Genomic DNA, 14,722 nt, shown 5'->3' with positions numbered 1-14,722 from the left:
GAAAATTAAATGGCATCAGAATGTTGTGAAGTTACTGTTGAATACCTAAGATGTTTAGTTCAACCACAAAGTCCAAGAAACTTACTCTATGAACTGTCCTTGTTCTTTTCTCCATTTTCCCCCATTTCCCCCAGATGAACAGTGTGTTCATATTTCCTATTGTTTGTTGTTTTTTATGCCTGTTGCACATTTGTTATTCAGAGAAGTAAAAAAAAGGCCAATAAGCTGGATACCACTATGTTTGCGGGAAATATATCCTGAGGTAATGTTCAAAGTTTCTTAAAAAATATGTGGGCATTTATCATAGAAGTGATCGTTCTGTGTTGCCACATTTGTTTCGTCGTCTGTGTCGACTTTTCCAACGGCTAGAGCTCATCCTGTCCTTTTTCCCGGCCACACTACACGGTTTGCAGCTCGACCAGATTTTTTTGTTTCTCTTCAGCGTTTCTGGAAATCTGCGTCCATCGGCCTCAAACCTCCACAAAACCTCAAGACAGATACTTGAAGTTATTTAAACCTTTTTGGCAGAATCTTTATGTTCATTCTTGCTCTAGCCTTGCCAGTTACATTGTACATAACAAATATAGTATCATTATGCTAACTGGTTGTTTGTGCTATATGTAGCTTCTTTTTTTTTTCATTTCTGAGTTATTGTATCTGTACATAGGCCTATTTGTAAATACTCCTCAGAGAAACAAAGAAAAAACACAATGTATGACATGCCTTGGTTATTGTGTTATGTTTTTTCTTTTTTATAAGTCTTATAAAAATTGAAAGCTCTATGTTTTGTGCTGTGTTTTTTTTATTATAGTTAAAAGGTTATTTTTTGATGAAAATAATAGTGATATAAATGTTAAGAACTTTATTGGTTGGGAACTGTGTCATAAAAATCAGTAGTTATGGCTTTGTATCCCACATGCAGTTCTGCTTTAGAGCCACTAGATGGAAGAGTTGGTTCATACAGCATGTACAGTTTGGAGAGATCAGTGTGAAAAAGTACTTATGAGAAAATAACAAGATTTCCAGGTGGTTGAAGAAACAGTTTTATGAATATGTGTTGATAGAATTAATCACCTATAGATAAATATCAGCGAACTCAGCACAGGGCGGGTTTTATCTGTAAAACTTTTCAAATGACACAAAATAATCTCTCGTTCTCAGACCTGAGGTGAAGAAATGTTCACATATACTCACGCATCATGAAAATATCCTAGTGTGCGATTGTCAACTTATGTGAATAAATATTTTTTTCTGCTCGACACTTTAATTCGGACTGATTTGATGAGACCTGCACTGACACCAAAAACCCCTGAGAGGCAAATATGTTCAAAACCTGTTATTAATCACGCAATATGATCTAAAGATATAAAGACAGGATCTCCTAAAATACAGACTTGATTTAACTATGAAATTATGTAGGGAACAATACATTTAGTGATCTTTTATCAGTCACTCAGTGTCAGTCACTACAAGTCACAAAACTAAATGACCAATGAGAAAACACAACGGCAAATATGAAAATAAAAATACAAAACACAATAATACAAATTTAAAACAGAGTGGCAAATAAATACCACTACAAATATGAAAACAGAAATAATAATTTCACGACAAGCCTTGCAGGTACCCACAGTTTCCATTAGAAGTTATTGCTGTTGTGTTTTCTTATTTGTTGTTTTTTCTTATTTGCAGTTTTATTTAGTGATATGTTGTCGCTTTGTCTCATTTCTCTTAACGCTGAGTAACGAGGGGAAAACAGAGGTAAACTCAACATTATTGTTGAATGTGTTTGTGATCAAACTCTGAGAACTGTAAGAGCTCCAGCTATAGACGGTTGCATCGTTTCATTGTAAGAGTTTTGTAGATGGGAACAAAAACAGAAGAGAGTCCTGTCATTCTCCTCATTAGATGCTGGGGATCAACACTGTAGTGTTTATAGTTTTAGCCACTGAGAGATTTTATTGTCACAAACGAATTGCTGTTTTTCACTGTGTCCAGTAGATGGTGGTAAAGGAACACCGAGGGCAGTCATCTCATCATAATCTATCATAGTTCAAATTGTATATAAGCGATTAAGAGTGTATATCGGTTGACATTTCCCCCGATTGGCCGCACAAATAACGGGCTGAGGTCCTGCAGTCTTTTAAGCTTTCAGAGACTGGGTTTGTAAAATAGCTGCACTTTAACCAGGAAACATACTGGGAGAGTGTGTAGGTAATTGGAGGCATTTTAAAGCTCTTTGTACTGCTCTTGATTCGTCTTCTATAGAAATCAAGGCCATTCATCATCATAAATCCACCAGAGTACACCCAGAGCACATCCAGGATGCAGTGGACACAGGGACCCAATATAATAAAGAATTACTCTATCTGGGGCCAAAGGTCAAAACAGGAAACACACTTCGACCAAGGCCTGACTTTCCTTTAGCTGTTGTCAGCGGTGAATGAGCGACTGTACAAACCTCTGACCCCAGGTGGGCAGCAAATGTGTCGGAGGGCAGGAACACGTTTCCAAGCATGTGACAATTTATGTGGATGTCCTCTGTTCTTATCTTTCTGAGTGGCTCTCTCTGAGTGCACCAGAGATTTCAAATCCATGCACTCATTATCTACACCCCACGTCCTTTGATGGACGCATGGGAGCTGCAGCCAACCCTCATCAGTGGATGAGAAGAGGAGTGCATCAGACACTCCATCTCAGGGCTGACACATAAGCAACCATCCATGCTAAGGGCAGTTCCAATTGAAAACCTGCATGTCTTTGGTCTGTGGGAGGAAGAACCATCAGAGAATGCCATACAGAAATGCCGGAACCTATGACACCACCATGCCACACAGATTTTACAGCAGTTACACATGAGACAGATTTGTGACTACAAGCGTGGCTTGTAGAAAGATGTATTTCATCGGTTTGCATGATATCAAGCGCATAATGACCATAACTTTAGCAAGCAGTTTGCTCTGCTCAGCTTTTTTCATTCAGCTTGGAAGGGTGTTAACATCTGTAATTAGGATTAAAAAAGCATATTTTGTTTGTATTATAATATTTTGTCAATGAATAAAAGGTTTAGTGTAACAATATATCATTCATTCCATAGAGATAAGTAGTGTACCCATTTCAAATTTCAACTGTTGGTCGCACTAAAGGACAAGTCCGGAGATCAAAGGGAATACGATCAATCCTCATGAATGTGTGTTTGTTCCAAATTTCATAGCAATCCAGTCAAAGGTTTCTGGATCACCAAAGTTATTACGATTCATTCTCTGGTGACCATGAATGCAAATATATGTGGCAATATTTCACAACTGAATAAAGAGAAATCTCCTCATGTTGATGTTTGTTGAAAAGTCAGGACATCAGCAAAATCAGCGGGATCAATCCTCAGAGGACCATGACTGAAGGGGAGAATTGACGAGCCAAGGGGACCTCTGTTGGCACTTTGTCTTTAGGGCCGGCTGTGGCTGGTTGGTGGTTCAATCCCTGGATTCAGATACTGAATCCCTGACGACTGCTGACAGTAGAGAGCAGCGCTGTATGGATGTGTATGTGAGTGGGGAAATGTGACTCATCCTCTGTGGTCAATAAGACTAAAACAAAGAGCTGTATAAATACTTTCCAAACCTTGAAGGAAATACTATTATTCACCAACAGAATAATATTTGTAGTTTATCTAGTTGCTTCGATAAGAAATACATTTCATCTTTTCTAAAGCATACCAAGTAATAAGAAAATATCTGTTATGAAACACATGCAGCTGTCATTCAAATAGCTGAAAACTAATATGAACTTGTGTCACCCCCTCCTTTCATGTGAAAAGGACAAATTCAGGAGAACATCGGGCAGCCGCTCGTGACTTTGTGTGTTGTGATCTGTGAATTTGAAGATCAGAAGTAATTTGCTGTCGAGCAAAGTGGGCAGACTGTTGACGTTAAGAGGCAACTCATTATCATGTGTCCATGGGATTCAGGCTCTCAGTCAGCCCAGCAAAAGATTAGAATATAATTCCTCTACTGAGGACGTTTTGTCCGCAGTGTGTCAGACACTTCTCCATTGTGGGGATAAGATTTTTCATTATTTACCGCACATGAATTTCCTTGATTTGAAAGCCCGACAGGAAGGAGTCTATGTTTGAAAACATTGTAAGTTCTATCCCTTGTTCTATGTCAAATCCAAACACAAAGAATGAAATCTCCTTAAGGTTACTGCGGTCAAGCCAGCCGACAAAGAAATTCTACTGCGCGCGTATACTGATATTTATGGTAAACGCATCCAAAGCATTTTTTCAAAATAAACTGTTGACATGGAGCATATACAAAATGCATAATTGAAAAGGAAATGGATTGGATTATATTCACAAGAAGTATATATCTTCTCACGTGTCATTTTTATGAATAGCATTTTGACTGTATCAATGTAGAGATTTTACAAAATAAAAGTCACACATTTTTAGCTTCAAGTAGCTAATTTCTGGATATTTTAAAGTTCTATAAAAACACTTTGCTCAATAAGTTCAGAGAGAGACTGATATGCCTGTGCTCAGGACCTCTCTGACTTTCAATGTACTGAATATCAAACATATTTACTGTATAGATTAAAAGATTTTTCAAAGTAAAGTCCAACATTTTCACGGTGGAATATATCATTTCTGGATATTTCAAAGTTCTATAAAAAATTTGCTCAATAAGTTCAGAGTGAGACTGATATGCCTGTGTTCAGGACCTCTCTGACTATCAATGTACTGAATATCAAACATATTTACTGTATAGATTAAGAGATTTTTCAAAGTTAAGCTCAACATGTGTACAATCAAATCAGTTAATTCCTGGATATTTCAAAGTACTGTAAAAACACTTTGCTCAATAAGTTTAGAGAGAGACTGATGTGCCTGTGTTCAGGACCTCTCTGACTATCAATGTACTGAATATCAAACATATTAACTGTATAGATTAAAAGATTTTTAAAGTAAAGTCCAACATTTCAACTGTGGAATACATCTTCAGGAACACATTGTTCCTGAAGATGCATGTTTAGGTATTTCTTATCACACCGATATTTGTTCAGATGAACATTTCTCCAGGGAGTTTGGTTTAAATTAGTTATTTGATGCTATAAAAACAGGGTGATCATGACTGACCAGTGTATCAGCGTGTATCAGCAGGAACCTTGATAACGTGGCTCCACACCACGATCACTACAACGCAGAGTCTGGCACCAAGTGATGTCAGAAGCACAAGACGCTGGAGGTCGTATTCTTTTGGGAGAAAGAGAGAAAAATGGAGACGCGTCGTCCGTCTTTTTTCACAGTCCATGGTCACTGCTGATTACCATATTTCCCTTCCCATTAAGCTTTCAGAGATTAAAAATAGCTGCACCTGAACCAGGAAACATACTGGGAGGGTGTGTGGGTAATTGGAGGCAATTTAAAGCTCTTTGTACTGCATTGAAAAGTCTTCTATAGAAATGCAGACCATTTAAATATATCAAGCTCATAATGACCATAACTTTAGCAGGAAGTTTACTTTGTTCAGCATAATCATTCAGCTTGGTAGGGTGCTAACATCTATAGTATTAAAAAAGCATATTTTTTTTGTATTATAATATTTTTTCAATAAATAAAAAGTTTGTTCCAAATGTCCTTGCAATCCAGTCAAAATGTTTTCAGGATCACCAAAGATATTACAATTCAGGACATCAACAACATCAGTGGGATCAATCCTCAGGCAGCATATCCCTGCATTTCCCTTCAGAGGTGGTAGAGACCAAAAACAGAGCAAAAATATTACTGGTTTCCTTAGGTTTAAAGTGTGTAGCCTGTTAAACACACAGCATGAACTCAGTAGGAGTAATGCACATGAATCTACTGTTGTTGAACAACTCACAGTGTTCATCAACATATATCAAGGGATCGGTTGACACATAGCGATTAAAGACTGCGAGATGCTGTTGTGTTAGATTTGTCGAAATAAGATGTCTGAGGTTAGGAAGGAACCTTGAGCTGAGCCTCGTCTTGCTGTGAACAATGAGGCTAATTTACACACACAACTGACTTCATTCTCCATCTTGCTCAAATAAATTAGGATACCTGCTGTAAAAAAAACAACCTGTCTAAGTATTCCAAACAGTGATGTTATGAAAAACCTCCTGAGCTATTCCTTGTAAAAATGATTGGTCCAGATGTGCCACATCCTTGTTTGTGTTACTGAATATTTCACTATGGTGAAAAACAGCTCTGCTCGACAGTCAGAACACTTATTTGTTTGACCTTGAATCTTTTCCCCATTCATATATGTTAATCAGAATGAATGCCTTGAGGTTTCCAATGAAATCATCATTATTCACAGTCGCCCTTTAGTTCATAAATCTATAAAAACTGCTGAAGTAATTGGCCGCTCTCTCATTTTTAAGGAGTAAAACAAGTATGTTATTTTTGTTGTTTATTCTGAATCTATTGCACAACTTCTAACATATTCAGTGATGCTCATTATGGGACCAAAATAATCAAACTGCTTATACATTTTATGGATAAACAAGGTTATTCAACATGCGGGTTTGTTTCCATTCTCTGACACCTAGAACAGAGACAGTGTGTGATTTAGGGAATTGTTTTTGAGAAATTTGAATAGCACCTGAAGTGTGTAATTTACTAACAATCCTCTCATAAATATGACAATTTGTTAAGAACATTGTATTTTCTAAGCATTTTTTGAAAAACACTATGTGCTTGAACAAGAAACAAGTTTCAAAATATGACCTCAATGCACAGATGAAGCTACATTGAGAATCTGGTCGTATGGTCAGAAAGAACATACTTCTCTGACATACTAGTCAAAGCTAATGGCCGATCTCTCGATGTTAAAGAGTCTTACAAACCAGGTCCTGGATTCGCCTGTTTATCAGAATCTAATGGGTTCTGTTCTGGATCAGGCCCCACATTTCAGTTAAGTCGTCTCCCTGCTGACAAACAGACTGATGGTGATGAAAACAAAACCTTCTTTATATTAAATATATATGTGACTCCCATCGTGTGGTGAATTTCAGGTGAAAAGAATGTTTTCGTAACACAAACAAACTTAAAAGATTCAATACTGCATGATGTTACCGTTGTGTCATTGAAAACATGTTAAAAAGGATCCAGCAAGTTCTTTTGTACGTGAGAAAGTTCAACATACTAAACACAATCTCAAGAATAAGCCCAATCATCAGCAGTCATATGTTTTCAACATATGATTGATTCTTCACGATCCGTCAGAAATGTAATAACGTTGACACACTGTCATTTACTAAAACCCGTAGCTCTAATGATGCCATGATTGTTGTAAATTAGTTTCTTCTTTAATTAACTGTATAACGACACCAATTACTTGACAGACTGGCAAGCCGCCACTTTCCTGCAGTTATTGACCCGTAGGCAAAATTACAGGTTGGGAAGAAAGCTTTGTTTACAAAAAAGAAGAAGAAATCTGTGTGTGATTTGAATGATGTTCCTACGACTCCTCCTCCGCGAGTCTGGGCTGTATCCTCAGAGCCGGGATGCTGCAGGTGGCAAACCACGTGGCCCGAGCAAGTTGAAACCAGAATGACTAGGATTCATTTGAGAAGGCTGGGGCACAGAATCACCAGCCCCCTCACTGATTAAATGTTAAACCACTTATGGACCATTTTCACCCGCACTTAATAACTGCTTAAATACTGAGCACCTCATCACCGCCTCATCCCAACTCTGCAGCTGAGTCAGAACCTCCACGTGATGGAGCCTCTGCAATTACGTATCTGAGAAATTGTTTCTGTGAGGATGCGGGTTTAGTAGTTTGTCATTGGTTTTCTCTGAAAGTATATTGAACACTCCCAAATTGCCTTGAAAGTAGCTGCAGGAGCTTTTTGACATGTCCTTACTTATTTACTACAACAAGATTTTGTTGTTGAAAATGTGTTCTCTATTATCTGCTGCCTGAAACCTAACAATCAAGTGTCATTTCTTCTCTGATGTAACTTCACCTCTTACATACAAGAAGCTTGTAGCCTGACAGCAGGTGTTCCCTGTAAATGTGTCTAAAGCATCAACACCAAGAGAAGTGGGGGTGGCTCAATCTCCCGAGACGGGAATTTCCCTGAAGGAGGGGATGATTGTCTCTATTCCACTTTACTCTCAGCTAAGGTTTCATATTTGAACCTGACTTTTGACACTGGCTTTCAGGAAAAAGCCACGGAAGTTGTTACTACAACATGGCACTATAAGCTGTTACAGGCCTGGGGTTAACTTGAAGATACTGCACATTTTGATGATACACGAGTCACAATAGACAGCTCAGAGTCACCATGCTTATGGGAAAGAGAAAAACATGTAAATTATCTCTGCCCTTGATCTTTAGGAAAAAGCTGCAGGGCCTCATGACTCTGTATTTGTAATCTGTGACAGAAGGGACAAAACTGTGTTTGTTGTTGACTGTCGAAGTGCATTCTGTTGTCGAGTGAAAATCATGACTCATCTATTCAGACCGAACTGTCCTTGGACATTACCCTGCAACATGCTTTGCGCTTAGATATTTATTTCCAGCTTCATGAAAAGATGTGATGACAAGAGGTCGTATTCATTGACATTTTAATGTTCCCATGATGCTTTTGAGGCAGACTGCAAGGATAAAAGTAAAATGTTGCGTTAACCTGTTGCCGATCATAGAAAATACTTTAAATAGACAGTTTCACGTCGGTTGTGAGATCAAAATAGATATTTCTGTTGAAGTTTATTGAACAAACTCACACGGTGACCTTGAACTCAGGCAGAAAGGTTGACAACATTAATCACTTATTTCACTGACAGATCATTAGACAACAAATATTGGGAAATTAATTCGTTATTAAGTTGTTCTTCAAGCATAAAATGGCAAAATCTGAGACGGACAGAGGAAAGAATAATACAAAGAGACAGCCTTATTATATTATGATAACCACGAACATCAGCAACGATTTATTGAGTTAAGTCCAAGTGGTCGTTCGCCGGTTTCAGCTTCTTAGATGAACTGACTTTATGCCTTTCTGTCTTAAAAGATAAAAAGCCGAACATCTGGACTGTTGGTCTGAAGTAATAATATTTGTATTTGATGAAACGATTCAACAGCTAATAATTGTGCAGATTGGTCGATAACGTAGCTGCTGTCCAGATTGAGAACATATGGAAGTAAACGTGAGACTCTACGTGCACTTGCTCACGAGTCTGGTACCACTTTGACACAGTCCTCTACAATCTCAAACAGGAAGTGATGCGGGCCGCTGCGGCGGGCCACCTCACTAGCCGACTCCCCGGTGCTGCTGAGAAGCCCCGGCTTCAGGTGTCTGTGGGACAGCAGCAGCTCCAGCGTCTGGGCGGAGTCTGTCTTTGAGGAGCTGGCGTGCGAAGCGGCCAGGTGTAGTGGCGTGAGCCCGCCATTGGTCTGGGCATTCAGCTCGGCTCCTCGCCGCAGGAGGAGACTCCCCACGGTGACGCGGCTCCACCGGCAGGCGCTGTGAAGGGGCGTCCAGCCATCCACGGTGCGGGGGTCAACCCGTGAGCCGGCGGCGAGTAAAGCAGAAACGACCTCCACATGGCCGCTGTAGGCTGCACGGTGCAGGGGGGTGTACCCGTCCGCATCACAGCAGTGCACCAGCCGTGGATCAGCTGATAATAGTCTGTGGATGGGTGAAAGCTGGAGGAAAAGAAATTAATAAAACATAGAGCAGGAAATTACAAACTGAGAGTTTGTAGTCACTTACATGAGGGTCATTTTTATCTCTTTGTAAATGACACATTACACACTGGACGTGCTGCTATTCTTAAAAACATAGTAGTCGCCTGTTCACAATTTATCTGTGTAAATAAGTAGAACAGTACTTTGGATTGGCACTAAGAGAAGCACATACCTGCAAAATGGCCCATGCAGCCTTCCCTTAAATTCAACCAAGCTGCAGCAAATATCACACACTCATAGAAATCTGATCCCTGCCTGTTTTGTTTCTTCAAGATCTATGAATTATTCCCTTGGAAAATGGTGAAAAACTTTTCCATTATGTGTAAGAAAAAGAAAAAAAGATTCCCTTATCTGCATCAAATTTGAATGGGTTCAGGACATTCTTTGTATAATCTTGCTAACAAACAGATAAAGAACCATATGAACCAAGCAACAAACAGATAGGGGTGAAAACCATATCTGCATTAGAGGCTTTAGACTAGAGGAATGTTTGGCAACTATGTCTCACTATTGTTTGTACCTTGTGCTTTACTCCTACGGCCTAAAGGACACACAGACACACAGACACACACACACACACGAGTCAGTGTCGTACATCATGTGAAAGCAGTAAAGTGTTAGGTAAGATGTGATCACAAAAGAGGCGATGACTACCTTTGTGTTCAGGATAAAGTCGAAACACTAAGGTGCTTTAATACTTTCAAGAAACAACGAGTGTGTTTTGGTGATAGATGTTGAACGCAAGATTGTAAAAATGGACACAAATGTAATATATTGTCCCAAACACTAATCAAAGATGAAACACGTTGACAGAAAATGAAGCAGAGAGATTAATGAGTAACTTTAAATAATTTAGAGGATTATCAACATAAAATATATATATACGTTTTGCACGCTGAGGAAAAGAATTACATGGAAATAGGTTGCGTCCGCAGGGAACTGCGATTTAATTAAATTGAAGTTGACCTTTTCAAGACAGTGTTCAATTCCACGCAGGGTGCTTTGTTTTTCATTATGTTAGTGGACTGTGGCTCAGAAAATGAGCGTTGCACCGTTTATTCTTATGATTAAACGGTTTTTTAATATAGCCTTTTATTTTTACTCGAAATACACTTTGTCTATCTGATCACTAATGGTTAGCTCTAACTACGGCTTTCATCACATTCGGAGGAGGTCTGAGACGCAAGAGGCCACATTATTTTTGCTGCGTCCTAGTATATAGTAGCATATGTTATATACAATTGGCATTTTTAGCCAGATTTAATGTGGAAACTTTGTTGTATAAATGTTTGATATCACAATGCTGTATATATAAGGCAGACAACATACATTTGTCTACCATCGGAGGTTTTTGTGATAGTCAACTTCTTCGCTTTTTCCTGAAAATGTGATTTAATTGTGATACACATACATTTTAAATCTACATAGGGTGATAGACAATTTCATCAACATCACAGACTCACACTTTGAATCTTTTGCGTTCCCTGTAGATGTCCATTGTGTGAACGGTGTAGAGGGAAAACTGATTCTACAGGAAAATCCTTGAGCAGAACAAAACGCTTCTCTGAACGAGCTGTTATGCAACTGTAACTAAGATCAAAATATTACGGAGAGTAATGTTTTAATTAATCATTTGTTCCATTCTATTGAAGAAAATAATGAAAACACCTATTATTTATAATTGCATAGAGACGAATGTAGATATTGTTCTGTCCAACAAACAATAACTCAATTAAGACAAGGACAAGCAGCCAATCCTCACATTTGAAAAGCTGTCGATCAAATGTTTGGTTCTAACCCAATGATCACTAATTATTTATATTGACTAATTCTTAAAGCTCTAAATGGCACACAGGTGTAAGCCAGAATTAAATTATAAACATGAAAATGTGCCTTTTTCTCCCTTTGTTTCCACATTTGAATTTTAGAATGACAATGAGGTATTTTCAGGATCCTCAAACAAAGGATTAAAAACATTATATACGCTTTAGTTAAGTTTTTGATTGCCCATTGGCTTCAGAACGAGTCAACTGTACAAATGAAACACATTCATGTGTGATGCTTCAATTTGTGGTTGATTTCAGGTAACAGAAGTATATTACGGCACTATAAATTGAAATGGCTAATTTCTGAAATTATCTGAAGAGCTGAAATAATGACTACAAGCATTCTTGTGCTCTCGAGCTGCTGAAATGCCAAATACAAACTCTCTCTCAATTGAAATGAGCTTTCTCCACGGCTGAATTGAACACTGTTGATTGGAAACTCTGAATTGGCCTGAGGTGTGAATGTGACTCTGTCAATGTGTGTCGGCGCTGTGATACAAAACCTCTGCTCGTCTCCATCTGTGCGTTTCAATGCTAACTCTTTTTTTATTCCCACTTCCTGTTTGACAAAATGACAAATCAAATGGTTTCGATCACTTACACGATTGTTTTCTGCAGCCCAGAGAATGAGCTCAACTGGTTTGTCTTTGAGAGCTTCCTCCTTTCCTAGATACCACTCCTCGCTACGTTCCCCTTCCTCCTCCTCCTCTTCCTCTTCCTCCACATCATTGCTGCCTGTCCACAGGCTGCTGGTTCCACGGGGGATCAAGTGTCCATGTGTGTTCAGAAGCTCGAGTTGATTGAAATCTTCAGGAAACTCCATCACTATAATCAGACAGTCACACAAGAAGAAATTAATATCAGAGATTTAGAAACTAATGTTGAAAACTAAGTTAACAATCTAAATTTAATTTATTTACTCGAGTGAATAGCCTCCGGATGGTTCTCAGTGAGGAAGAAGAATTACAAACTCTCAGTATAATGAAATACAGTTTAACAGCTGAACTTCCTGAAACCTCAGGACTGACCATTACGTTGAATCAGCATCTTGTAGCTTTGTGCTCTTAAATTTCATTTGGGATCAATAAAATATGTAGGTATGTATTGTATGTATGGATTTATGTAGGTATGTACTGTATGTATGTATGAATCATGTGTCTGTCTGTCCAGAGGAGTCAAATATGTAGTTTCTCTGAAAGTTAGTTGAACTGTGATTAATGAAAAACTCACTCAAACACAATAATCCATGTTTACAACATATTACGTCAACAGAATGGAGACTACTTTTCTACTTCATATCATTTTGAGGAAGAATTATTATCTTATTTGATAAGTTATTGTAATATAATCAAAACTCCAAAGGTTGTTTATCCAGACATACCTCACGATCAGATAGTTTACCTCTGTTAATAATAGGTTCTACGGTCGGTCTATAAATCGGTCAATGGTGTTTTTAAATAAAAAGGACAACAGAAGACAATGTGCCTGTTGAGCTAACTCTCATTGTGCTGTTGATAACTGGATATCTGTCACTGTCAAATAAAAAACAAAACAAATGCAATTAAATAAATAAATTATGTAAAGTCTTTGCTGACGAAGCACAAACCAGAGTCAAGCACATGTTAACCACCTAATACACCAGTGACAGCTCCAGTGGTGGAAGAGGCTCCATGTAAACAACAATAAATCCAGTCACCCTTACGTTAATGTGGAGAAAACTGTACGTTAACGTACCAGCTGTCTAAACGTACGTAGACGTAGCTACTGGAGCTAATGTTATTAGCATAATTTCTCGCGTCAGAATCCCTTCCCACTCAAACAGGAGATTTATCTGACTCGCCAGAACAAAACCATTAACTCAACCTCACCTTCCGCTGGTTCGACACAAACAGAGGTTCACTGGCTGCCGCGGAGCAACATGGGATATGTAGTTCTCCGGTGTTAGCGTCAGTGCCATACATCTATGGTCAGTGCACTCCACCGTAGAGGTATCACTACCCATAAGTACCCGCGGTGTGTCAGGTCTTCTTCATGGCTGGAATTGAAAGTAGTCCAGAGACGGCGTCTGCCTGTTTCTGCCCCCTGTCACCTGCCATATGTTACTGCACCATCCTCGTGCTCTGTACATTTATTGTCTTTTAATGTCGATACATCCATTTAAACACATCTCATCAAGAGGATACATTTTATATTTTATTCAGACAGATGGAGACCCTATATCACTTATATTATTTGAGCTGTGAAATAAATAATATGACGCTGGTGTGATAAAACCATAGAATGTTATTCTAATCACCAATGGGTGGATTGAGGAGCCAGGGCTGAAGTTACACTTTGACATGGAGACTAAATCCATGAGATGGATCCTCAGTGAGAAAAAAAGAAATAGAAAAAATAATCAGAAAATATAGTTACCGACTCAGGGATGTAATTGGACAACATTATGCTACATTAACAGCAGGTGTACTCTGACAGAAACTTCATAACAAAAGTAAAAACATTTAATATAAAACACGATACTCTGCAGATACTTTTTTTTGCATCAAAGCGCCCCCTGTTTTTATTTCAGTAAGTGCATCCACAGAAGAGACTCCAAGCTGTGACATGATTTGTTTTAAAACTACTGAGTGTTGTCATTTACAAGATAATCTACAGGATTATGGTGTAATTAATATAACACATTCAAATAAAGGGAGCAAACATCATACAGTAATGACTAATCACCTCAGTTTGTTGGTTGGTTAGTTCAAAACAAGAATAAGCGGAAACTAATGGATGAATCAAGATGAAAATTGCAGAAATAATGTGGTATTGGTTGGGAAAGAGCTCAGAAATCTTTTGGTGCAGATCTAGATGATGGGACTGATCAAGGATTTTTTCCCGAAGTTTTAAACATTGTACTTCTGAGATCTTCACATATTTCTCAGGGAATAATTGATGGATTGAAGGAGACTGTGGGGCCATGGGAGATTTATGTGCTCTGAGTGCCATTCTTTTTTTGAAATATTGACAGACAATGAGAAAGATGTCTTCAGGCATTCATCATAAATAATTGGAGGCTGTGGCTCAGGAGGTCCTCGAACCTTGCCATTGGCCAATGTATCCTTGGACAAGATAATTAATCCAAAATTGTCTCTGCTAACAGTGTGTTAGTGCTGCACATAGATGTCCAGT

At 38.5% G+C, this 14,722-nt stretch overlaps 1 protein-coding gene across 3 annotated transcripts; it reads right to left on the bottom strand.

Moving 5' to 3' along the window:
- Positions 1-8,582: 8,582 nt before the first annotated feature.
- On the bottom strand, positions 8,583-13,519 carry ankrd49 (ankyrin repeat domain 49). Of its 3 annotated transcripts, none has more exons than XM_061088429.1 (3): positions 13,417-13,519; positions 12,150-12,373; positions 8,583-9,680 (listed from the first exon to the last, which is right to left on the bottom strand). In XM_061088429.1, the coding sequence occupies exons 2-3, from the start codon at positions 12,369-12,371 to the stop codon at positions 9,204-9,206; spliced, it is 699 nt and encodes a 232-aa protein (XP_060944412.1). In that variant the 5' UTR covers positions 12,372-12,373; positions 13,417-13,519; the 3' UTR covers positions 8,583-9,203. The 3 variants fall into 3 exon arrangements, with proteins under 3 accessions (XP_060944412.1, XP_060944429.1, XP_060944421.1); XM_061088446.1 differs by lacking the exon at positions 13,417-13,519 and adding an exon at positions 13,251-13,393; XM_061088438.1 differs by lacking the exon at positions 13,417-13,519 and adding an exon at positions 13,283-13,393.
- Positions 13,520-14,722: the final 1,203 nt, after the last annotated feature.

The sequence above is a fragment of the Limanda limanda genome, chromosome 2 (assembly GCF_963576545.1).
Source record: "Limanda limanda chromosome 2, fLimLim1.1, whole genome shotgun sequence".
NCBI classification, from domain to species: domain Eukaryota; kingdom Metazoa; phylum Chordata; class Actinopteri; order Pleuronectiformes; family Pleuronectidae; genus Limanda; species Limanda limanda.
This window is presented reverse-complemented; position numbering and strand designations above follow the sequence as displayed.

Excerpts from the sequence above, each read along its gene's own strand:
- ankrd49 (XM_061088429.1), bottom strand. The coding sequence starts at position 12,371 with ATGGAGTTTCCTGAAGATTTCAATCAACTCGAGCTTCTGAACACACAT. Across the intron at positions 9,681-12,149 it reads GGGCTGCAGAAAACAATCGT|CTTTCACCCATCCACAGACT; the intron begins GTAAGTGATCGA and ends CTTTTCCTCCAG.